Source organism: Emys orbicularis, chromosome 2, assembly GCF_028017835.1.
Source record: "Emys orbicularis isolate rEmyOrb1 chromosome 2, rEmyOrb1.hap1, whole genome shotgun sequence".
Lineage (NCBI taxonomy): Eukaryota > Metazoa > Chordata > Testudines > Emydidae > Emys > Emys orbicularis.
The window spans coordinates 146,601,308-146,626,290 of record NC_088684.1 but is presented as its reverse complement, the minus strand read 5'-3'; the positions used below and the strand labels follow the sequence as shown (position 1 = coordinate 146,626,290).

The 24,983-nt window shown below is 51.1% G+C and overlaps 1 protein-coding gene across 1 annotated transcript in view; it reads right to left on the bottom strand.

The window, feature by feature from the left end:
* Positions 1–24,983, bottom strand: part of OGDH (oxoglutarate dehydrogenase) — a 107,783-nt gene that overhangs the window by 17,095 nt on the left and 65,705 nt on the right. Inside the window, exons 6-10 of the mRNA XM_065399731.1 lie at positions 22,459–22,574; positions 19,873–20,027; positions 6,754–6,900; positions 5,705–5,795; positions 2,218–2,397 (exon numbers count right to left, since the gene is read on the bottom strand). Coding sequence (XP_065255803.1) covers positions 2,218–2,397; positions 5,705–5,795; positions 6,754–6,900; positions 19,873–20,027; positions 22,459–22,574 — 689 coding nt within the window. The remainder of the gene's footprint in view (positions 1–2,217; positions 2,398–5,704; positions 5,796–6,753; positions 6,901–19,872; positions 20,028–22,458; positions 22,575–24,983) is intronic.

Genomic DNA, 24,983 nt, shown 5'->3' with positions numbered 1-24,983 from the left:
TAACTGATATACTGCTGAGTGTTACATTGGAACCAGTCCCAGTGGTGGATAAAGTTTACTGAGCACCAGCCAGTGCCTATCTCACTTCTCCAGCTTTTGGAAAAAGGGAATCATCCTAAATGAAAATGAGTGTTGCTTTTGATTTTACTGATGACAGACTTCCCTCCCAAGTGTGGGTTGAAAAAATTCATGCCCATAGATAAAGGATGTGCATTTCACAAGCCACCTCAAATGTTAGTGAGGACACTTCAGGTGCAGCAATTAAAATGGGAATTCCACTAGTATCTGTGTGAGGCTGCTGCCTAATCACGCTAGACGTGGAGTGCTGTCTACAGATGCTGCCGTACCAGAGGACAGTATTCATCTTGGTATATTCTCCGTCCTCCCACAAAGGACCAGGGCTATTTTTGATCTCGTTGAATCTCACCCTTATACCTCTCCCAGGATATTGGATACATGTTTGTTATAAGCCAGACACTGAAGTTGCTTACAACAGCCCATTTTTTATGGCTTGTTCTTTCACATTAGGATACATGTTGAAGGACACAGCTGTTCTCTCTCATGGAATGGATCCTCTGTTCCCCACTACCTATTCCAAGCCAAGGACACATCTCAGGATCACAGTGATCCTCGATTTACATTCAGTTCCTTCAGTTTGGTCAGGTTTAACTGGGGAGGGAGAATTTGTTTATAGTCATTTTCTATAAGAGAAAGTGACTTCCTGCTGCACAACATGCCTCTAGACATGCAACTCCTGGCTACGCTGAAGTCAGTGGCAAAACTCCCACCAACTGCAATGGAACCAGGACTTCACTCAGACACTTTCACAAGTGGTTACTTGTCGCAGAGATCTCCTGCCGCAAAAGGGACCTCCCTCCCCATCCCGATGCCTTAGGCTGCATCATTGCAGCCTGACTCTCACATTACTCCCTCTTGAGGTTCCTTAGTGTTATTTCTCTGTCGGTGGGGTTTGCAATTCTAGGGTGGGTCTGCTTGTTAACCACTCTTTCAGAATGGATCTAACCCCAATCCCACTGATGACTCTCATGCGTCCATTCGCTGGGACTTTCCATTACCGCACTTTACAATATGCCTTAAGACTTTGTCCCTATACAAGGGCATCTGAACTAAATGAGGCACTTGATCAAATTCACTGAAACAAACAGATCCTCCATCCTCTGTGTCCTCTTCCTCCACTACATTTTGTTAGTACAGCAAAGTGAAGAAGAGTCTACGATGATTCCACATAAGCTCATTTCTCTTATTGATCATGGGCCAGTCACTCACATGGTGTCTTTTTACAAGGGAACGGATTAATGGCTGGTAAATTGCCACATCATTCTATTTTTCTTTTTGAGGATCCGCACCACAGATATTTTTCTCCAACCCTTTCTGCTGTTCTCTGTTTCTCTCCAGTCTCTGCTGTTCTCAGTGACTTCCAGAGTAACTGCCAGTGGTTCTCAGTCTGAGTGAATCCCCTTTGCATCACCTAGTCATGGTGACGTCTAGATCTGCAATCCACCACCATAGCCACCAAATATTGGCTTATCCCTTTCCAGCAAGTTATACAAAGCTTAACTGTGGCATCTTTCAGCCTTCTGCCATTTCATCGACTTCAATATCTCCTCCCATTTCCATCCCCGGCCCCTCTGAGAATACTACCAAGGCCTCTAGCTGCTGCTGAGTAGCAGCACAGCACGAGCACCAAGCTGATTTTTTTTGTTTTTAAATGGCCACCGATTTGGGATGCCTCGGTTCTCAGATACCTCAGTTGCAACACCCTGAGCCCCATTTTCAGAGGTGCTGAACACCCGCCCCTTCCCCTGACTTGAACTGGAGATTCGTGCATTCACTGTTTCTAGCAATCTGGCCTCCCACTCCAAGACACCCAAAATCAGAGAGGACATTTTGGCTGAGCCGCTACTTCCGCTGCTCGCTATGGCTCGGTTAAGTTGGAGCAGGACAGAAGCGGCACTGCTCTGACTATTGATGGAGGAATAAAACAGGAGAGGGTGCTTTATGTAGGACCAGAACTCTTCCTGTGGCAGACAGCACTCCAGATCTCTGGGGAAATTTAGAATGGAAAACAAACCACATGGATTTCTTCGGCTAATCTGGCTCCCTGATGGAGCAGTTTGCCTCCCTTCAGTCAGCTACGAGCCGAGTTTGAATAAACTTGTAACAGACACTGGATCAGAGATATTCGATGCCCTTTACCTTCTTTCCTTTAGTGTCCCCACAATAAAACTGCTCCGCCTTCGTCTTGCCCATAACCACTGGATCTGCAGCCTCCAAGTGAGAGGGGTTTGCCACCAAGGAGAGGGTGATGTTCCTCTCAGTGACACGGTTAATCCTCCGGTGGTACATTCCCAAGTGGTACTTCACGTCTCCCGAGCCCTGGAGAGAAAGAGCAGAGTCAAGAGAGGAGCGTGGGCGGCAGAGCTTGGGGAGATTTCGGATGAGAGCAGGAGTCCCTGATGCCTTCCGCAGTCCATAGGCTCACAGCATGGGTACGCAGCGTCTGCTAGTGCCGTGTGGAGTACACAAGTGTCATGAATTTGGAGCTCTTCAGCTAGAGCTGCAATTACCAGAAACACTGAACCCATAGAGCACGTGCATTTGCTGATATCACAGAGTAATAGCAGCACAGAGGTGCCCCAAATATTGGCCACAAAGGTGAAAATCATTTATATTGTTTAAGAACCCAGTCCTGCTCCCATTGAAGCCAAGGCAGGGCTCTTGTTTGGGTACCTAAGTACTACTAGCTTTAATCATCCAAGTTCAACAACATAGGTCCTGGTTACCAGCTGTATTCTGTGCACCTCCGATAAGCATCTGACCTCATTTATACCCTAGAGATGGGAGAACCAAAGGGTATTGAGGGTGTGACAGCAGCCAGGAGGTAGAAGCACTGAGGAAAGGAGGCAAGTGCATGGGGTCTGGAGAGAGCAAGGGAGGTGGATGGGGCAGGGGGGAGAGGAGAGAAGAAAAGGAAGCGGGGTCTGGAAGTGGGAGATCAGGAAGAAGTGGGAATAAACTCACTAGGGTGGGAGAAAGATTGGGACAGGTGAAGTAAAATTGTGTAAGTGTAAGAAGGGGCATAAATATACACAAGCTTCCCCTTCCCCCCAAAAAGACCGTTACCTTTCCATAACTGGTGTTCTTCGAGATGTGTTGCTCATGTCCATTCCACAATAGGTGTGCGTGCTCGCCATGTGCAGCGGTGCCGGAAGTTTTTCCCTTAGTAGTACCCATAGGGGAGTGCCCGTAGTGAGTGCGGCGCCGCCCTGGCGCAGTATAAGGGGTGCTGCGCTCTCCCCCCACCCTCAGTTCCTTCTTGCCAGACAAGTCCGACAGAGGGGAAGGAGGGCAGGATGTGGAGTGCACATGAGCAACACATCTCAAAGAACACCTATTACGGAAAGGTAACTGTCTTTTCTTCTTCGAGTGATTGCTCATGTGCATTCCACAGTAGGTGATTCCAAGATATATTTGTTGGAGGTGGGTAGGAGTTCACAGACACTCGGGACGAAGTACTGCCCTGCCAAACCCGGTGTCCTCCCTGGTTTGGGAGACGATCGCATAATGCGAGGTGAAAGTGTGAACCGATGACCATGTGGCAGCCCTACAGATTTCCTGAATAGGGACATGGGCCAGAAAGGCAGCCGACGAGGCTTACGCCCTAGTCGAGTGTGCCCTCACAATCGCGGCAGGGGAACTCCCGCTAGGTTGTAACAAGTATGGATAAATGAGGTGACCCAGTTGGAGAGCCGCTGAGTGGAGATCGGCCAGCCTCTCATGTGTTCGGCCGAGGCGATGAACTGTTGCAAGCACTTTCTGAATGGTTTCGTATGTTTCAGGTAAAAGGCCAGGGCTCGTCTCACATCCAGCATGTGGAGGCAGCACCTCACTAGACGCATGGGGTTTGGGACAGAGCACCGTCAGGAAAATGTCTTGGTCCATATGGTAGGCAGAGAGACATAACGTCTCGAGCCGCCTGCAGGGCCTCTGGCATGGAGGGCACCCGAATGTGGCCACTGGCGTCCAGGGAGGCTGGCTCGGAGTGGGCTGGGCTACTCCGCTCAACTTGAGTCAGAGGCCACGAGGCCGATGGGGACCGAGAGCTGCCTAACGTGGGTCTAGTCTCTCCCCCAGTCTTGCTCTGGTGCCTTGGCGGACAAGACCTCTTCTTCGCCTTTTTAGAGTGTCCCATGGACAGGGAGTGGTGCCAACTGATGGAGGGCACCGTTGGGTCGCCGCGCACCGATGCCACAGTGCTCGGTGCTGACTTGGAGCGGCGCAGTGGTGTGAAAATGGCTTGGAGCCGAACGTCCCGCTCCTTCTTGGTCCGAGGTTTGAAAGATCTGCAAATCTTGCTGCGGTCGCTGAGATGGGTTCCCCCAGACAGCGTAAACAGTCTGCGTGCGGCTCACTCACGGCCATAGACCATTTGCAAGTGTCTCACGACTTAAAGCCTGGGGCACAGGGCATGCCCCGACCCAGGCGCACTTAACTAATTCTAACTAAAGCTACTTTTTGTTTTTGTTTAAACTACAGGCACTACTAACTACGAACTAACAAAGTCCAAGAGGGAAAACTACAGCAGAGCTGGAGCAGAGCAGTTCCGAAGCACCTTCACTGGCAGCAACAAGAAACTGAGGGTGGGGGGAGCGCGCAGCGCCCCTTATACCGCACCAGGGCGGCGCCACTCCAGGGGTCACTAGGGGCGCTCCCCCCTACAGGTACTGCTAAGGGGAAAACTTCCGGCACCGGTGCACGTGGCGAGTATGCACACCTATTGTGGAATGCACATGAGCAATCACTCGAAGAGGAACAAGGAATTACTATAGCTGCTAGTGGCATGGCATGTGGCCAAAAATCAGAACATGCTATAGAGGGGAAGTGCTCCATAAGATGATCTCTCTACCAACACATGGGCCACACTATGGAAGAAAGGGGGAAGCCTGACCTAGAAACTCATGATAGGATAGGGACAGATCAGCCCAGCTTGTGTCAACGAACAACCATGTCTCTCTAATCCACTAGCATCTCTGACAGCAAGGTAGAGGCTACAGGAGAACCAAGATTCATAATTTACTGGACTCTCAAGACTATTTTGAAGAGGCTACCAAGTCTCACAAGAAGCTATTAAGGTAAACAAAACAGTCATGGGATAAAGTACTGTCTTGGCTTGGAAACTGGATCAACTGAGACAACACATTTAAAGCAACATTTACCCTGCAGAATTCACTGCCACACGGTATCGAGGCCATGAACTGAGCAGGATCAATAAATAACTAGTTATCCATCTGGATAAGGAGAACACCCAACAGTAAGTCACAGGATAAGAAAAACAGAAGGGTTATGAACCTTCCTGGTTCAGGGCAAGCCAACCACTAACTGACGAGGGTCAGGAACAGGCAGAGGTTTCCCGTATGGACAGGTTATTCCAGAATTGCCCACTAAGGAGATTCTTGCACCTCCTTCTGATACAGCTGGTTCTGGCAACTGTCAGAAATGGGATACCAGGCTAGATGGGACCCTAGGACTGACAACTCATGTGGTCTTCTCGTGAATTCTGCTGGGGCCTCTGGGGATAGGGATTGCCAAGTGTAGTCTGCTGTCTGGAGAAAGAGCCCCACTGCATACTGTACCTATACTCTCATGTGGCTGCTTGCTTAGACTCTACTCAAACCTCACTCACTTCATCAGCAGCCTCCAGCTTGGAATCAAACTGACAGAAGATCTGCTCCAGCTCCTTCCTGATCACGTTGGCGAGAACATTCAGACGCCCTCTGTGAAATCAATGCCACAGTCAGCTACAGGTGGACAGCTCGCCTTGCACTCTATGCTGCTTGTCTGGAGAGAGTGCTTCTCACCGCACCATCTATGCTTCAAACCAAGGCAAAGGACCCATTCCTCTTCCTATTTTACACCAAGAACAAGCAGTTTTACATTCCCCCACGCCCTGCCAAACTGGTGGTACAGTCTGTGGCAAGAGACTCCAGTACCCTGCGCTCCTTCTGAAGAGGAAAGCAAGGTGGGTCACCTGGCAGCACCCTGTCCCATGAGGAGTTCTTTTTGAAATACTATGATTTACTCATGCCGGACTCTGGCAGAAACAGCCACAGGAGATTCCCCTATGCTGGCAGCCACCTCAGGAAGACCATTCTTTACACTTCCCAATTAATTTGGATCCAGATGCCAGTTAAATCCGTGTTGCAAGGCCAGACCTTCTTAAAACACAGGTCCAAATTGCCTAGTATTGTGCACCTGAGCAACAGGGCCTCAATATCCACAGGGAACCCCTGGCTCCTCTGCAGGCGGTACAACACATACCCTAGATTAAGGGCTTACTGGGGAAACTCTATTATTCTGCAGATTCCAGTGTGCAGTTATGCAGATAATAAACAAGGGCTTGCTGGGCATTTTGTTTAGAAAGGCACAGGGTGTTCCCTGTATGTTAAGATACATTTCCTGCAGCCTTGTATAATGGGTGATGTTAGCTATGAATGGGTGATGCTAATGCCCAAGATGCATTTGAATCTCAGTTTGTTTATATCGTTTTCAATCAAATTAAACTTAATCATCTTTGGAAAAAGTCATCTCATGCTAGGAGAAAGAGTTCTAGGGGAAGCCAGCTTCCCTTTACACCTCAGCCCCACCAACCAACTGCCACCTGCCTGCAGCTTTCTGACCTGCCAGCTGCCCCCGCCGCCAAAATATGGGGTGGGGAGACAAGGATCCTGTTACCTGTGTGGCATTCCCATGATAACATAATCCACTCCATTCGCACTTGACTTGTCAATGATCGTCTTTAGGGCTGGGATAAGCACCTCACAGCCTTCCAAGCCAAAACGCTTCTCTGAAGACCATTTCCGATGGAGGAACTCCTCAAACCTGAAAGGCAGAGTCAGACAGAAGTCAATGGTCAGGCTACAGCCTATTGCATGGGCCAGAGAACCCACAGGGACGTTAGTGGGGGAGTCACAGATGGATGATATAGACTGACAGGTCACTTGTGCAAGTGATTCTTCTATGCTCCATTGGCTGTGTTGTGCCCTTATAATTATTACTACTAGGATAGCACGCACTATGTACAAAGTGCTAGCCACACCCAGCACAGTCCCTGCCCAACATTGGTCCTAATCTAAGAATGAAAGGAACATATGAAGGGCAAGAGAGAAGGATAAAATATACAATCTAAATATAGCTTTAAGTAAATGCCAAGAATTCCCGTGAGCAGCCAACAGCCAGCTGGCTAACAGGCAGAGGTAGGCTGGAGTGGTGGAAACCAAAAGGGGGTCAAGATTTCAAAATGGAACGTTATAATCAAGAGCACCAAAAGCTGCAGGGGGGTGGAAGAAGAGGGCCCTGAGAAGCGGCTGCAAAGCGGGAACTTGGGAAGAGCGGATGCAGTGAATGGAATGGAGGCAAAGTCCAAGTGGGGAGGTTCCAGGAGTTAGAGGAGAGGTGCAGGAGGCAGTGGTAGTGAATGGAGATGGGGTGGAAAGGGGGAGAAGGCAAAGGTAGGGAGCAATCAAAAACCTCTGTCTGTGACAGAAGAGAAGAAGCAATGTGGGGGCTGGTGGAAGACTCATTATAATCTTGTTGATCTCCTTGAAGGAGCTGAGAAGACCTTGAGCAGGGAGGGGAAAAGATGCAAGATGGGGGGCATTTCAGAAGGGAGGCAAAGGCTGAGTTTCTGTGAGCTGGAACCAGTGGGCAGTGATGAATAGCACTGTATGGAAAAGAGGGAGGATAGGATTGAAGGAAGAGAAACACACCCATAATGGAGAAAGTGAAACTCCCCCTGGAAACATTCAGGAGCAGAGGAATCAGGCACTAGGGGAGACGGGGGATAGCTGAGTGAGGTTCCACAACAAAAATCAACAGAGGAAACATCTGAGAACAGCAAGGCCATCAAAGGCGTTGACGGTCTGGAGACCACAGAAAGCTTCGGGGTGGGGGGCAGGAGGTTATGTTGAAAGCGACGAGATGGTGGCCTGAGAGAAGGAACTTGGTGATGGGAGATTGGTGAGAGCAGTGCTCAGACAAGGTTGAGAGAGGAGCCATTGTAAGGAGTGTGGGAATTAATACGGGGTTAAGGTCAACAAGGAGGCAGTGGAAAAGAAATGGGAGGCTGAGGGGTCAAACGGGACGTCAGTGAGATAGCTGAAGTCTCAGAGAATGAGGTTGCTAGAGATCAGACTCAATACAGAAAAAAAACCCAAACCATTACGCACCTTTTGTAACTGTTGTTCTTCGAGATGTGTTGCTCATATCCATTCCAGTTAGGTGTGCATGCGCCGTGTGCACGGCTGTCGGAAACTTTCCCCTAGCAGCTACTCGTTGGGCCGGCTGTGGAGCCCCCTGGAGTGGCGCAGGCATGGCGCTCTATATACGACCCTGCCGGCCCGACCCCCCTTCAGTTCCTTCTTGCCGGCTACTCCGACAGAGGGGAAGGTCGGGGGGAATGGAATAGATACGAGCAACACATCTTGAAGAACAACAGTTACAAAAGGTGAGTAACCGTTTTTTCTTCTTTGAGTGCTTGCTCATATCAATTCCAGTTAGGTGACTTCCAAGCCTTACCGAGGAGGTGGGGTCGGAGTCAAGGTATTGCCGATCAAAGTACCGCTCTGCCGAAGGCCGCATCGTTCCTAGATTGGTGGACAATGGCATAGTGCGACGTCAAAGTATGCACAGAAGACACGTCGCAGCCCTGCAGATTTCCTGGAGAGGTACTTGGGCTAGAACGGCTGCCGAGGAGGCCTGAGCCCTCGTGGAGTGAGCCGTGATGGCAGGCGGAAGAGCCTTTGCCAAGTCATAACAGGTGCGGATACAAGCTGTGATCCAGGAGGAGATCCGCTGGGAGGAAACTGGCAAACCCTTCATCCGCTCTGCTATAGCAATGAACAACTGGGTTGTGTTTCGGAATGGCTTTGTGCGCTTGATATAGAAAGCGAGCACTCTCCTAACATCCAGCGAGTGCAGCTGTTGTTCTTGAGGGCTGTTGTGTGGCTTTGGATAAAAGACTGGCAGGAAGATGTCCTGGCTAATATGGAAGCGGGACACCACCTTGGGAAGGAAAGCTGGGTGAACCCCCGTGTCTTTATGAAAAATCGTGTATGGGGGCTCAGAGGTGAGGGCCCGCAGCTCAGACACGCATCATGCCAAGGTGATAGCCACCAGAAAAGCTACTTTCCAAGAGAGGTAGAGGAGTGAGCAAGAAGCTAAAGGCTCGAAGGAAGGGCCCATGAGGCGGGAGAGGACTAGGTTAAGGTCCCAGGCGGGGATGGGGAGCTTCATCGGGGGATGTATCTTCTTCAGGCCTTCCAGGAAATGTCCCACGATGAGGTGAGCGAACACTGAACGCCCAGAATCACCTGGGTGAAAGGCCGAGATGGCCACGAGGTGGACCTGGAGGGAACCAAAATGCCAGACACTGGTCCTTCAGGTACAGAAGATAATCCAGGATACCAGGAATGGGAGCCTGGAGCGGGAGCACCTGCCTTTGGGCGCACCAGCTGGAGAACCTCTTCCATTTTGCCCTGTATGTGGCCCTAGTAGACAGCTTGCGGCTTTCCAGAACTACCTGCCTCACCGGATCCGAACAGGCGAGCTCTGCCTGATTCAGCCACGGATTCTCCAGGCCTTGAGGTGGAGAGACTGAAGGTCTGGGTGAAGGAGGCGACCGTGGTCCTGTGTAATGAGGTCGGGAGTGAGAGGTAGCCGTATCGGTGACTGGACCGACAAGTCCATGAGGGTGGAGTACAAGCACTGGCGAGGCCAGGCTGGGGCCACCAAAACGATGTCCGCCTTGTCCCTGCGGATTTTGAGAAGCACTTGTGGATCAGCGGGATTGGTGGGAAGGCGTATAGTAGCTGCCCGACCATGGAATCATGAACGCATCTGCGACCAAGCCTGGGGTATGGCTCCTGAAGGAGCAAAAGGTTGGGCACTTCCTGTTGGCCCATGTGGTGAACAGGTCGATTTGAGGAAACCCCCAACTGCAGAAGACTGAGTGGATGATGTCCGGGTCAATCGACCACTTGTTTGTGAGGAAACGTCTGCTCAGGCTGTCCGCCAGCACGTTCTGAACACCCGGCAGGTATGAAACCTGGAGAAGGATGGAGTGGGCTAGGCAAAATTCCCACAGTAGGAGGGCTTCCTGGCAGAGAGGAGACGAGCAGGCTCCGCCTTGCTTGTTTATATAAAACATAGCCGTGGTGTTGTCTGTCAATACCGCTACGCAGTGGCCCTGCAAGCGAGTCAGAAAAGCTTGGCAGGCGAGGTGGATCGCTCTGAGTTCTTTGATGTTGATATGCAGAGCCAGTTCCTCTACTTGCCATAGGCCCTGAGTTGTCAGGCTTCCCAGGTGCGCTCCCCAGCCCAACGCGGACGCATCTATGATTAAGGTCAAGGTGGGTTGGGGTGGGCGAAAAGGAACCCTGGCCCCTACCGCGCGGGATTCAGCCACCACCGTAGGGAGTCGAGTTTGTGCTGAGGGATGGTCAGCACTGTGTCCAGACTGTCACGGCCTGGGCGATACACAGAAGCCCCCAACCTGCTAAGTAGTGAGACTATAATTAACAACTAACTAAGAACTATTAACTAACTAATATTGGGTAACTATATACAGAGATTAACAGAAAAGCTAGGGATTAGTGGAACACTTGCAAGCATGAGACCACTGTTCCAACAACCGTCATTGGCGGTAAGAAGGAACTGAAGGGGGTGGGGGATCAGGCCGGCAGGGTCATATATAGAGCGCCATACCGGTGCCACTCCAGGGGGCTCCACAGCTGGCCCGACAAGTAGCTGCTAGGGGAAAGTTTCCAACAGCCGAGCATGCGGCGCATGCACACACCTAACTGGAATTGATATGAGCAAGCACTCGAAGAAGAATTGCACTTCTGGGGACATTAAGATAAAGTCCCAGCCACCCTCTCCCACTCCAAGGCATGCACCATGCTTATATGTGTAACACACAGAAAAGACGTGTTAACATTTGGATTACACCTGCTAAGATGATATTTAAATAACTGTCCAGAGGCGAATCTATGTGATTTCTGTGGGTGTGGGGGGATCCTATAAATAGTTTAAGGCCACAATTTTTGGGTGTACACAAGTGGAGTCACTTGACTGACAGGCTTCACAAAGGACCTCCAGAGGCAGGGTGGCCAGTGGTTAGGGCTCCAGCCTGGGACTCAGGAAAAGACGGTTACTCACCTTTGTAACAGTTGTTCTTCGAGATGTGTTGCTCATATCCATTCCAATTAGGCGCGCGCATGCGCGCGCATGATCGTCGGAAGATTTTTACCCTAGCAACACTCAGTGGGTCGGCAGAGGAGCCCCCTTTATGGCGCCGGATATATGCCCCCGCCGACCCAGCGCCCCCTCAGTTCCTTCTTGCCGGCTACTCCGACAGAGGGGAAGATGGGCGGGTTTGGAATGGATATAAGCAACAGATCTCGAAGAACAACAGTTACAAAGGTGAGTAACCGTCTTTTCTTCGAGTGCTTGCTCATATCGATTCCAGTTAGGTGACTCCCAAGCCTTACCTAAGCGCTGGGGTCAGAGTGAGGTGTCGCGGAGTGAAGGACCGCTGAACGAAATGCAGCATCACCCCTGGACTGCTGCACTACCACATAGTGGGCGGCGAAGGTATGTACTGATGACCAAGTCGCTGCCCTAAAGATGAAGCCTGAGCCTGCGTGGAGCGGGCAGTAAGGTGCGTAGATGCGACACCAGCCAAGTCATAGCACGCCCGGATGCATGATGTGATCCAGGACGAGATGCGCTGGGAGGATACTGGAAGGCCCTTCATCCGGTCTGCCACAGCAACAAACAGCTGTGATGTTTTCCTGAAGGGTTTCATTCGCTCGATGTAGAAGGCCAGGGCCCTGCGAACGTCTAGGGAGTGCAGTTGTTGCTCCAGTTGAGAGGCGTGCGGCCTCGGGTAGAAGACAGGGAGGAATATGTCCTAGTTGACATGGAAGGCAGACACCACCTTAGGGAGGAAGGCTGGGTGGGGTAGCAGCTGTACCTTGTCCTTGTGGAACATATACGGTGTTTTCCAATGTGAGTGCTCTGAGCTCAGACACGCGCCTTGCCAAGGTGATAGCTACGAGGAAGGTTGTCTTCCTGGAAAGGTACAGGAGCAAGTAGGTGGCCATCGGCTCAAACGGGGCACCCATGAGTCTGGATAGGACCAGGTTAAGATCCCACATAGGGACCGGTTGTCGAATTGGTGGGAACAGGCGCTCCAACCCCTTGAGAAATCTGCTGACCATGGGATTGGAGAAGACCAAGTGCCCATTTTCGTCCGGGTGGAAAGCCGAAATAGCTGCCAGGTGCATCCTGATAGAAGAGATTGCCAAGCCCTGCTGCTTTAAGGACAGGAGATAGTCCAAGATGATAGGTACTGACGCCTGTAGGGGGGGTCATATGATTCCAGGCGCACCAGCAGGAAAAACGCTTCCACTTGGCTAAGTATGTGGACCTGGTAAAGGGTTTCCTGCTACCCAAAAGGATCTGCTGGACCGAGTGAGAACAGCACAGCTCAGACTGATTTAGCCATGCCGCATCCATGCTGTGAGGTGGAGAGAATGCAGGTCGGGATGACAGAGTCGACCGTGATCCTGAGTGATCAGGTCTGGCCACAGCGGGAGTGGAATCGGGGTGTCCACCGACAGCTCTAGGAGAGTGGTATACCAGGGCTGTCTGGGCTATGCCGGGGTGACCAGAATCAGACGGGCTCTATCCCTGAGCAGCTTGATTAGGACCCTGTGGACTAGCGGGAATGGAGGAAAGGCATAGCACAGGTGATCCTTCCACTGAATTAGGAAGGTGTCCGACAGGGAACCCGGAGAGTCGCCCTTGGAGAGAGCAGAACACCTGGCATTTCCGATTCTCACGAGAATGCCTATGCCTAAGGCGAAAACGTCTATCAGGGGAAAGCCCCACTTCAGGAAGACAGAGTGGATGACGGCCGGGCGAACCGACCACTCGTGAGCCTGGAATGATCTGCTGAGGTGGTCCACTAAGGTGTTCTGGACCCCTGGGAGAAACTACGCCACCAGATGGATCGAGTGGGCTATGCAGAATTCCCACAGACGAGTGGTCTCCTGACAGAGGGGGGACGACCGGGCTCCCCCTTGCTTGTTGATGAAAAACATGGCCGTAGTGTTGTCTGTGAGGACTGCAACACAACGGCCTTAAGGCGCTCTCGGAATGCTTGACACGCCAGGCGCACTGCTCTGAGTTTCCGTACGTTGATGTGCAGGGATAACTCTCCTGCCGACCATAGCCCCTATGTACAGAGGTTCCCGAGGTGGGCTCCCCATCCCAGGGATGACAAATCTGTGACTAGGGATACTGAGGGCTGCGGGGCGTGAAATGGCACCCCTTCGCACACTGATTTGGGGTCCAGCCACCAGCCTAGAGAGGCTAATACCCCTGGCGGGATGGTAACCACCGTGCTCAAGCTGTCCCGACCTGGGCGGTATACTGTTGATAGCCAAGCTTGGAGTGGACGTAGTTGCAGCCTGGCGTGCCTGGTCACAAACGTGCAAGAGGTCATGTGTCCCAGGAGGCATAGGCATGTTTTCACGGTCGAGGTTGGGAAGCTTTGCAGGCTATGGACGATGTTCACCAGGGATTGGAAGCGTGCTTCCGGCAGAATTGCCCATGCTAGGCCTGAGTCTAATACTGCTCCTATGAATTCTATCCTCTGAGTTAGTACCAGAGTGGATTTCGCAACATTGAGCCAGAGGCCCAGCCGACTGAACATGTTCATGGTGAGCTGAACGTGAGACTGCACCTGATCCCTGGAGCGACCCCGAATAAGCCAGTCGTCGAGATATGGGAACACTTGGACCCGTTGTCGACAAAGGGAGGCAGCTACCACAGCCATGCATTGGGTAATCACCCTGGGGGCCGTGGGTAGGCTGAAAGGAAGTCGGTGAATTGAAAGTGCTGTTGAGTGACCACAAAGCGAAGGAAGCATCTGTGCGCTGGGTAGATCACAATATGGAAGTACGCGTCCTTCATGTCGAGGGCAGCGTACCAGTCTCCAGGATCTAGGGAAGGAATAACGGTCCCTAGTGAGACCATGCGGAACTTCAACTTTACCATAAATTTGTTGAGTCCGCGTAGGTCCAGGATGGGCTGAAGCCCGCCCTTGGCCTTGGGGATTAGGAAGTAGCGGGAATAAAAGCCCTTGCCCCTTGACTCTCCCGGAACCTACTCTATTGCTCCCAAAGCCAGGAGTGATTGGACCTCCTGCAGAAGGAGGTGCATGTGAGAAGGGTTCCTGAAGAGGGACGGGGAAGGAGGGGGATGGGGGGAGCAAATTGGAGGGAGTATCCCCTTTCCACCGTGTGTAGGACCCAACGGTCTGATGTTATGTAGGACCACGCATGGAGGAAATGGGAGACGATGATTTTGGAAAGGCAGGGAAGGATCCTGAATGGAGACTGGTGCTCCGTCCTCGGGCGCACCTTCAAAGTTCTGCTTAGGCCCTGCCGATGGCTTGGGAGGGCCCTGGCCTTGGCTGGCTTGGTGTCCAGTTTGTTTCCTTTTACCACCTCGGCCACGTCTTCTAAAGAAGTCCTGTCTCGGCCGAGGGGGAGGTATGACCTCTGAGGCTGTGGTCTGAAGGGCCTTCTCTGCATTACTGGGGTATGCATTCCCAGAGAGCACATGATAATTCTCGAGTCCTTCAGACTCTGCAGCCTTGAGTCTGTCTTCTCGGAGAATAGGCCCTGGCCATCAAAGGGCAGGTCCTGGAGGGTCTGCTGTAACTCTGGTGGTAAGCCAGAGACCTGCAAGCCACGAGATGCGGCACATGGCTATGCCCGAGGCCAGGGTCCTAGCTGCCGAGTCTGCCGCGTCCAGAGAGGCTTGTAGGGAGGGTTCTGGCCACCTTCCTGCCCTCCTCTACTGTAGCCCCAAATTCCTCTCTGGACTCCTGTGGAACCAACTCCTTGAATTTCTCCATAGAGTGCCACGAATTATAGTCATATCGGCTCAGGAGTGCCTGCTGGTTGGCCACCCTGAGCTGCAAGCCTCCGGCTGAGTACACCTTGCGCCCAAACAAGTCTAGGCATCTAGTGTCCTTTGATTTAGGCGCCGGGGCCTGCTGACCGTGCCGCTCCTTCTCGTTGACCGAAGCCACGACAAGGGAGCACGGTTGGGGATGCGTATAGAGGTACTCGTAGTCCTTTGAAGGGACAAAGTACTTCCTTTCCACCCCCTTGGCCGTAGGTGGAATAGAGGCTGGCGATTGCCAGATTGTCTTGGCATTGGCCTGTATGGTTCGTATGATGGGGAGGGCAACTCTAGACGGTGCCTCCGCGGACAGAATGTCCACCACAGGGTCCTCTACCTCCACCACCTCCTCTACCTGGAGGTTCATATTGTGCGCCACCCTGCGGAGCAGTTCCTGGTGGGCGCGGAGGTCCATAGGAGGAAGGCCCGAAACCGTAGTCCCCGACACGGCCTCATCGGGCGAGGAAGATACCCCCGGGACTAAGGGATCCTGCGCAAGGTCCTCTTGTGGAGGATCTTGTTGCTCAAGGTCCATCACGCTAGGAGTGTGGGCCTGCATTGGCGCTGGAGCAGTCGCCTCAGAGCCTCCCGGGGTGGGGCGTGAGACACAGTGGCCTCCGGTACTTGGGGCTCCGAAGGGGCGGAACGGGAAGCCCCCGAAGGAGCCCCCTGGGCCTGATGGTATGCCCAGGGGGTCCAAAAGGACCACTGTGGGGGTTCGTGGCCCGGGTCCTCATAGAATCATAGAATATCAGAGTTGGAAGGGACCTCAGGAGGTATCTAGTCCAATCCCCTGCTCAAAGCAGGACCAATCCCCAACTAAATCATCCCAGCCAGGGCTTTGTCAAGCCTGACCTTAAAAACCTCTAAGGAAGGAGATTCCACCATCTCCCTAGGGAACCCATTCCAGTGCTTCACCACCCTCCTAGTGAAAAAGTTTTTCCTAATATCCAACCTAAACCTCCCCCACTGCAACTTGAGACCATTACTCCTTGTTCTGTCATCTGCTACCACTGAGAACAGTCTAGCTCCATCCTCTTTGGAACTCCCTTTCAGGTAGTTGAAAGCAGCTATCAAATCCCCCCTCATTCCTCTCTTCTGCAGACTAAACAATCCCAGTTCCCTCAGCCTCTCCTCATAAGTCACGTGCTCCAGCCCCCTAATCATTTTTGTTGCCCTCCGCTGGACTCTTTCCAATTTTTCCACATCCTTCTTGTAGTGTGGGGCCCAAAACTGGACACAGTACTCCAGATGAGGCCTCACCAAATGCCAAATAGAGGGGAATGATCATGTGCCTCGATCTGCTGGCAGTGCCCCTACTTATACAGCCCAGAATGCCATTAGCCTTCTTGGCGACAAGGGCACACTGTTGACTCATATCCAGCTTCTCGTCCACTGTAACCCCTAGGGCCTTTTCTGCAGAACTGCTTCCTAGCCATTCAGTCTCTAGTCTGTTACAGTGAATGGGATTCTTCCGTCCTAAGTGCAGGACTCTGCACTTGTCCTTGTTGAACCTCATCAGGTTTCTTTTGGCCCAATCCTCTAATTTGTCTAGGTCCCTCTGTATCTTATCCCTACCCTCCAGCGTATCTACCACTCCTCCCACTTTAGTGTCATCTGCAAACTTGCTGAGAGTGCAGTCCACACCATCCTCCAGATCATTAATGAAGATATTGAACAAAACCAGCCCCAGGACCGACCCTTGGGGCACTCCGCTTGAAACTGGCTGCCAACTAGACATGGAGCCATTGATCACTACCCGTTGAGCCCGACGATCTAGCCAGCTTTCTATCCACCTTATAGTCCATTCATCCAGTGCATACTTCTTTAACTTGCTGGCAAGAATACTGTGGGAGACCGTATCAAAAGCTTTGCTAAAGTCAAGGAATAACACATCCACTGCTTTCCCCTCATCCACAGAGCCAGTTATCTCCTCATAGAAGGCAATTAGGTTAGTCAGGCATGACTTGCCCTTGGTGAATCCATGCTGACTGTTCCTGATCACTTTCTTCTCCTTTAAGTGCTTCAGAATGGATTCCTTGAGGACCTGCTCCATGATTTTTCCAGGGACTTTTTTTAAATTAATGGAGATATCCTATCTCCTAGAACTGGAAGGGACCTTGAAAGGTCATCGAGTCCAGCCCCCTGCCTTCACTAGCAGGACCAAGTACTGATTTTGCCCCAGATCCCTCGGTGGCCCCCTCAAGGATTGAACTCACAACCCTGGGTTTAGCAGGCCAATGCTCAAACCATTGAGCTATCCCTCCCCCCCGAGGGATGATGACTAAGGTGAGGATGACTGGCCTTTAGTTCCCCAGATCCTCCTCCTTCCCTTTTTTAAAGACGGGCACTACATTAGCCTTTTTCCAGTCATCTGGGACCTCCCCCAATTGCCATGAGTTTTCAAAGATAATGGCCAATGGCTCTGCAATCAGATCTGCCAACTCCTTTAGCACCCTCGGATGCAGCGCATCCGGCCCCATGGACTTGTGCTCGTCCAGTTTTTCTAAGTAGTCCCAAAGCACTTCTTTCTCCACAGAGGGCTGGTCACCTCCTCCCCATGCTGTGTTGCCCAGTGCAGCAGTCTGGGAGCTGACCTTGTTCGTGAAGACAGAGGCAAAAAAAGCATTGAGTACATTAGCTTTTTCCACATCCTCTGTCACTAGGTTGCCTCCCTCATTCAGTAAGGGGCCCACACTTTCTTTGACTTTCTTCTTGTTGCTAACATACCTGAAGAAACCCTTCTTGTTACTCTTAACATCTCTTGCTAGCTGCAACTCCCAAGTGTGATTTGCCCTTCCTGATTTCACTCCTGCATGCCTGAGCAATATTTTTATACTCCTCCCTGGTCATTTGTCCAATCTTCCACTTCTTGTAGGCTTCTTTTTTTGCATTTAAGATCAGCAAGGATTTCACTGTTAAGCCAAGCTGGTCACCTGCCATATTTACTATTCTTTCTACACATCGGGATGTTTTTTTCCTCCAACCTCAATAAGGATTCTTTAAAATACAAGCCGATATTTGTCCTGGCCTTCTAGCCACTGGCCTGTACTGCCCTCACCCTGGTCCTGGGCGTGGTAGCCACCTTGTGAGCATGAAGACACAGAGGCAGAGCGAGATGGCCAAGACGGTGCTGTAAGCGCCATTGCAGAGTACCCCGGTGCTGTACAGTGCCGGGGACCGGTGCCGTGAGGCAGAACTGTACCAAGACGTTGATCGGTGCCTGCGATCCGATCGGTACCGGGAGCCTGATCTGGATCTCGATGGCGACCTCCGGTGAGATCGGCGTCAGGATCGGCTCCGGGTTGAGTGCCGCTCTGACCGGTACCGGGAGCGGTGCTGGGAGTCCGCTCGGTACCGGCCGTAACGCAATTCGTATCTCTGCGAGCCGGAGCGGCGTCGCGAGTACAACCAGCGCAGAGAACGAGAACGGTGCCGGGACTGCGAGCGACGTCGTGATAGGTGCCAGGAAGAAGATCGGGACCTGGACCGGTGTCGTCCTCCTTCACTCGGCGACAGTGGCGCATGAGGGATGGCTTTCCATTCGACAGCACCGTCCGTGCTGCCGGCTGCAGAGGAGTCGGCTCTGAGCGCGATCAAGTCCCACGCCGTTGAAAAGGTCTCCGGTGTGGAGGGTAGTCTCAGCTTGACCGCGGTGTGCACCGGGGAGCTTACGTGCACCAGACTCCACGGCCCTTGCAGCGCCAGAGTTGACGGTGCAGGAGCCAATATTTGTCCTATGCGCTCCGGCAATGGACGTGGCTCCAACTGCGGTGCGGGAAGCGTCGGTGGCTCTCGCACCGACAAACAAGAAGTGCTTGGGCTGCTTCTTCTTCTGGCTCGGAGATAGAGACCTGCAGTGGTGGAGGTGCTGGGGAGATCTGGTGCCGCGAGTCTTTGGTAGAGTCCGAACGCGGTGCCAGACCAGTCGGTGCCACAGGGGCACTCCGCACCGAGGACGACGGTGCCAAGTCTCGGCGCGCGGAGGAAGGGACCGGGCTAAGTGCCGCCCATAAGGAGCTGCTTCAGTCTAAAGTCCCGCTCCTTCCTGGTCCTCGGCTTGAAGGCTTTGCAAATGCGGCACTTGTCTGTTTGGTGGGATTCCCCCAGACACCTTAGGCAAGAGTCGTGGGGGTCTCCCGTTGGCATCGGTCTCTGGCAAGCCGAGCAGGGTTTGAAGCCCGGAGACCCAGGCATGGGCCTGGGTACTGGGATAGGGGAGAAGGGAGAAGACCCCGTTTCCCCCCCACTAGTTAAACTAACTCTAACTATACCAAGTAATTCACAACTATTAACAACTAATCAGAAACTATTAAGAGGTACTAAAGCGAATGCTAGGGAGAGTGGAGATCGGCTAAGCTGCGCTCCACAGTTCCAACGACCGTCACGGGCGGTAAGAAGGAACTGAGGGGGCACTGGGTTGGCCGGGGCATATATCCGGTGCCATAAAGGCGCCACTCCAGGGGGCGCCTCAGCCGACCAACCGAGTGTTGCTAGGGTAAAAATCTTCCGACGACCGTGCACGCAGCGCGCACACACCTAATTGGAATCACTCGAAGAACCACCCTGAATTCAAGTCCCTGCTCTGCTAAAGACTTGGGCAAGTCCTGTAGCCTTTCTGTGCCTCAACTGCCCCATCTGTATAACAGGGTATTGTGGGATAAATACATTAAAGAGTGAGAGAGTTTCAGATACATAGGTGACTGGGCTGGACAAGTACCATAGGCAAATCAGTGGCACTAAGAGCTCCGTGGGACATCACCGAACCACCCCATCCATACGGCACCAGAGGGACACCAAAGGTAGACAGAATACCTGGTTGAGCGCACCAGCCTTGCCAGTAGGGTGCGTTTCTCGTCAGTGGTAAACTGCATGATTCCTGGAGTCTCAAATTTCCGCCGTATCCACTGACATTGCTCCAGGTCATTAATAAACATGAACTCCACGCCAACGTGCTGGCAGTAAGCCATCTATTTAACACAGGAAAGAGGAACACAAGGTAAAGCAGGAGACTTAAGTCACTTTTGCCCTGCAAAGTATAAAATGTAATAAATGCCTGTCACCACATGTGGCATGGGCTCCTCGTTCAGAATTCAAGGAGCCCTGCAAACGGCACAGAAGGCCCAAGCAGTATTAGAATGGCCTCCTGCATCCCCCTAACACCAGAGCACGTTGGGCCTTTGGCACATCAGAAAGCGAAGAGACCTGCCAGTGTTTTGTGAAATCCAGCCCTGCTACAAACTGCTCACTCCTCTCCCGAGCTATTCCCCAGCATTGCACTAAGCTGCTGAGGTTGTATCAGCCATAGGGTTGCTCCAGGGAGCTGGTTAGTCCATACTTACAGAATAGAGGTATTCTGCAGAAGGCACAGGCATAGCCCCAATGAGGTTGTGTGGGAGATGCATTGTCAACAGCACAGTGCATGCTAGGGAGTTACCTGGAACAAGAACCTGCCTGACAACCAGAGAAGGGCATGCTGAGGCACAAGATATATGGAGCCAGATTGTCACAAGAGCTCGGGACCCAACGCATTCAGCTTTCTTGGAAATCTGGTCCTTAATGTTAGCACATAGGACTAGCAGTCAGGACTTGATGTTGATGGTAAGAAGAGACTATGGCTTGGCAGGTGCTGTCCTGTTTTTTAAGCTGTGCTGATGGTTTCAGACTATATGCATCTTACTGAGAAAAATGAGCTGTATTTGACATTGTGAGCCATAGATTACACACCGTTTTCTGAACACTGACTGGTTCTGACAGCAACAGCTCCAGAACACGGCCCTCAGGACAGAACAGTTACCATGCACAGCTCCTCCTTTCATAATCAAGGTAACATAGCATGTGCAATATTCTATCATCTGGGATTTGCACAACCCCTTGAAAGATATAATGTGTTACAGCGCGGCTGCCACCATTGAGGCATAAAAGGAGGTGATCACAGTCCTTCTACAGACTGCGGTGAAGCATGAAACTCAGTGGCTCCTCGGGAGAAGGGCGCTTCATAGTGTGAATGAACAAAGCTGGGCTGGGCAGTTGGATGGTTGCACCTGTTGTGACTAGGTGCACAAAGAAGTGACAGTGCCCGAGTAACTGGCTCCTTGCCCTACTTCCTTCATTGGAAGCATGATCAGCAGCACCTGCTCCCTCCCTACTCCTGCAAGAGCGGCAGGCCAAGGGTACATGCTCCAACCACTGACAGAGGAAGGTGTGCTTGCGCCAGGGCTGCTCTTCCCCCATCTCAACTCCTTCATGAATCTGTTCGAGGGATGGTGCCCAGCTCTCCCTCCTTGTGCCTGCCCACCCCATAACAGCAAGCTGACTTTGGCCATTACCTCACTCCTCCATCCAGACATCCAGTGGGTTTAGCACCCACCATCCTAACAAGCATCTGGCTCTCATTCTCCCTAGAGTGGCTCCTTGGATGAGGCAGAAGGGGGCACAAGTTACTTATGACACCACCCCACTGCCCTGTAGCACCAGTCCCTGAGATCCAACTCCTGGAATGAAAGCACAACTATGAGTTGAAAGCTTTGCTTCAATCCCAGACTGAGGCACTGAGCCTTCCAGATACATAACATGGCTGCTGGAAGAGAGGAGTACTACAAATGTCCATCATGGGACAGAAAGCTTTCTCCCTGCCAAGCCTTGAGTTACAGGTCCCAGCCGCTTCCTCCATCCACTGTTATCTCGAGTGCAGAGCTGGGAGTGACATTCTCCTGCTTTCAATACTGTTTTGGGGATGTCTGCAGTGGGTCAGGCTCTCAGTGTTACTAATTCTCAGACTATTTATGAGTCGTATGATATCTAGTTTTTTTTTTCTTGAATTTCCAGCTCCTGGAGTCTTGTGATGATGGGAGAATCTCACCTTTCATAAGTGAAGAAAAAGTTTCTATTCCCTCATGATCGCAGAGTGTGGCTGGAAAATGTGATCCTAAAGGCTCAAAATCCAGAAGGCAAATAGTAAATTTGGGAGTATTTTTATTAAGATCTCACGATTCTTGGGGAGGGACCGCACTTATGAAATCTAAACACTTGGGGTTGGCAATACTGGTCCCTGGATTGGTAGTAAGTAGAACTTGGTTAGGTCACAGTGACCTAACTCACTGTGTGATCTTGGGCATATCACAATCTCGCATAGCCTCTTTCTCCAGCTGTAAAATGGGGATAACAGAGCCTCCTATTGCTGTGAAGAGCTTGGAGATCCATGGATGAAGAGTGCCATGTTAAGTGCTGAATATGAGTAATAAAGGAAAGGGGAACAGAGAATTCTGATCTCTGGTGAGGCAGGGGGAAGTAGCATTCAGAGTTTTATTATTAAATCTCCCGATAAAGATCCCAAATTGGGAACCAAATGGAACAGCCTAGTTTTCTGAAGTCTGTGCAATTCCCCTGCACTTGTCTTACCTCCAGGCGGCGGATGATCTCGCGGAGTGGAAGAGCCGACTCATTGCCTCCAATGAAAGTGGTCGTGGGCAAGTGGAAGACCTTGTCGAGATCCGATTCATCAAGTCCATAAAACCCTGCAGGATTTCATGGGTAGGACAAGCCAAAGCAGGAGAGAGAGAGAGGGGTGTGTTTCGGACATGGACAGTCACACAGGAACCAGGGTTGTGGGGAGGAGGACAAAAAAAGCAGCACAAAAACCAAAAATAAGCATGAAGGAGGTTTGTGTGGATAAATAACCAAGCAGTAATTAAACAGACACACAAGCACAGAACAAAAAGGTTATTACAAAAGGCACGCAGGCAACACCAGGATACAAAACACAACAAAGCAATATATATGCATATGAATTGGTAATTAAATTGAGTGTTGAATTGAGATGGATTGGAGTCCCACATACACAAAATACAATTTAGGAATATAATATAGGTGAGAGAAGAAAAAACAAAGAGGATTGGCCAGTCATTGAGCAAACAGATTTCACCACATGTTCCGAATTAACAAAACAAAGTTGAAGCAGAAAACAAAAAGGTTAAATGGACCGACCCAAAACAATAAAAAATAAGGAAGGAAAGCAAGATAAAGAAAGCTGCGTCAGTTTCAGGATTCTGCAGTGGACTCTTCTGAATAGCTCATGCGGGGGAGAAGTATTTTACAATAAATGGAACCCATGTGCTTTGAGCAAAGCCCTCTTTGCAGGCAGTCAGGAGGGTTTTGCTACTCTTCCCAAGAGCTGGCCCCGTTAGCCTGTTCAGGCCTATGGGTTTAAACTTGGCCACCCTTGGAGCTCTTTGTTTTCCCCTGTGGTGGATAGGTTCTTACACCAAGCCCACCACACCTTGGTATCGGAGGAGGCGATGCTGAAGCCTTCAGCATAGTAAATGGGAAGTTTCAGCTTAAAAGAAATTAATGGTCTGTAAGGAAATCTACATGGGACTCAAACACAGGGCTCAAAGCAAAGAACTGGCAAGGGGGAGGCGAGGGGCTCAGAACAGGGCAGCAATGCCTATGCAACATCCCATTACCAGAGGCAATCCCTTAACGATTAACCTGTACGCCAGTGATAACCAGAGATGTTACTGATATGGCCCTATATGTGCCATTCCTCCTCTACCAACAGGCCAATTGTGCCATGAGGTTTCTTCCCCACCAACCTCCCTCAGACATTACCAAAGCTGTACGCTGGCCCACAGGATTACAATTTAAACACCACTACAACGGTCTCTCTGAGCAGAAGATCATCTCCTTTTAGAAGCAGGCAGCTAGGTGGGAGTGTTTGGCTAGTACACACACCCTTATTTACATGTAACTCAGCCCTACTCCTTGTACCTTGTTTCAAAGTAGATAGAGATCTGTTAAGAAATTCTATTTTCATTCCATATTTTTTGGACTAGCAATAACTCCTCTGGGCAGAGACGGAGTTCCTGACCTGCCTGCGGTAACTGGAGTCCACTGATAGGAGCCATCCTGTGACCATGCAGTGGTTTGTCTACATTCTCAGCTGCCACGTCACATGGAGACAAGGTCACTCCATGTTAATGGCTCTGTAGGGCTCCCTCTATCAGAGCACCTTTCAGTGCCCACTTCTGACAGCGGAAGGACCTCTGATTTAAAAGTGAGCACTGATGGAGCAATTTAATCATGGACGAGGTATTGGCATGAATGTATTTGAAGGTTGTTTAACATCATTTGAGGGCACTAGTAAAACAGGCAGATAATTAGCACAGCTAATTACAGGCATGCTCCCAGCAGCTTTTATACTGTCAACCCCTTTTTTAGAGGGCATAAATGGGCCACAGAACCAAGCTGGAATTCTGGACAGGAAGTTTCAAGTTGTAAAGGGGGTATTTTTAAATCCACAAAAATAACCTTCCTGTTGATGTTCAATAATTACTATCCTGCCCTATAGCACCTCAGTGGAACTCAAAGTGAGTGACAAACATGAAACCACCACCTCTGTGGTCAAAATGCTTGAGACAGAGAAACTGAGGCACTGAAAAGGACTTTCCTTTCATAACCCAGCAAGTCAGCGGCAGAGCTGGGACCCGAACCCTGGAATCCTGACCACCAGTCCCCTGTTCTAACCATTAGGCCACACTTACCTATTAACTAGAAGTGTGGTGAACTATAAAAGCAAATAAACAGGATTTGTTCTCTCTTGGTGCTGAAAAATCTGCTTAGCATTGATATAGGGTTTAACCCGGCCCAGGGCTCAAGCCATCCCACTTGCATCTGTGCAGACACTGCAGCTCCTCTGCACTCGTATGGGGATGAATAGCCATGTGCCATAACAGTGCCAACTCTGGAATCCTGCCACACACAGGTTGGCAGGATGACACCAAAGGGATGGGTAAGATTGTTACTGGGTGGCTAAATACACATTTACAGAGTGACTAGTGCCTTCCACAGGAAGGGTTAGGGACCACATGACAGTATACACTTTCCATGAAGTGGCCGAAGCCTGAATGACACAGAAGAGTCATCGC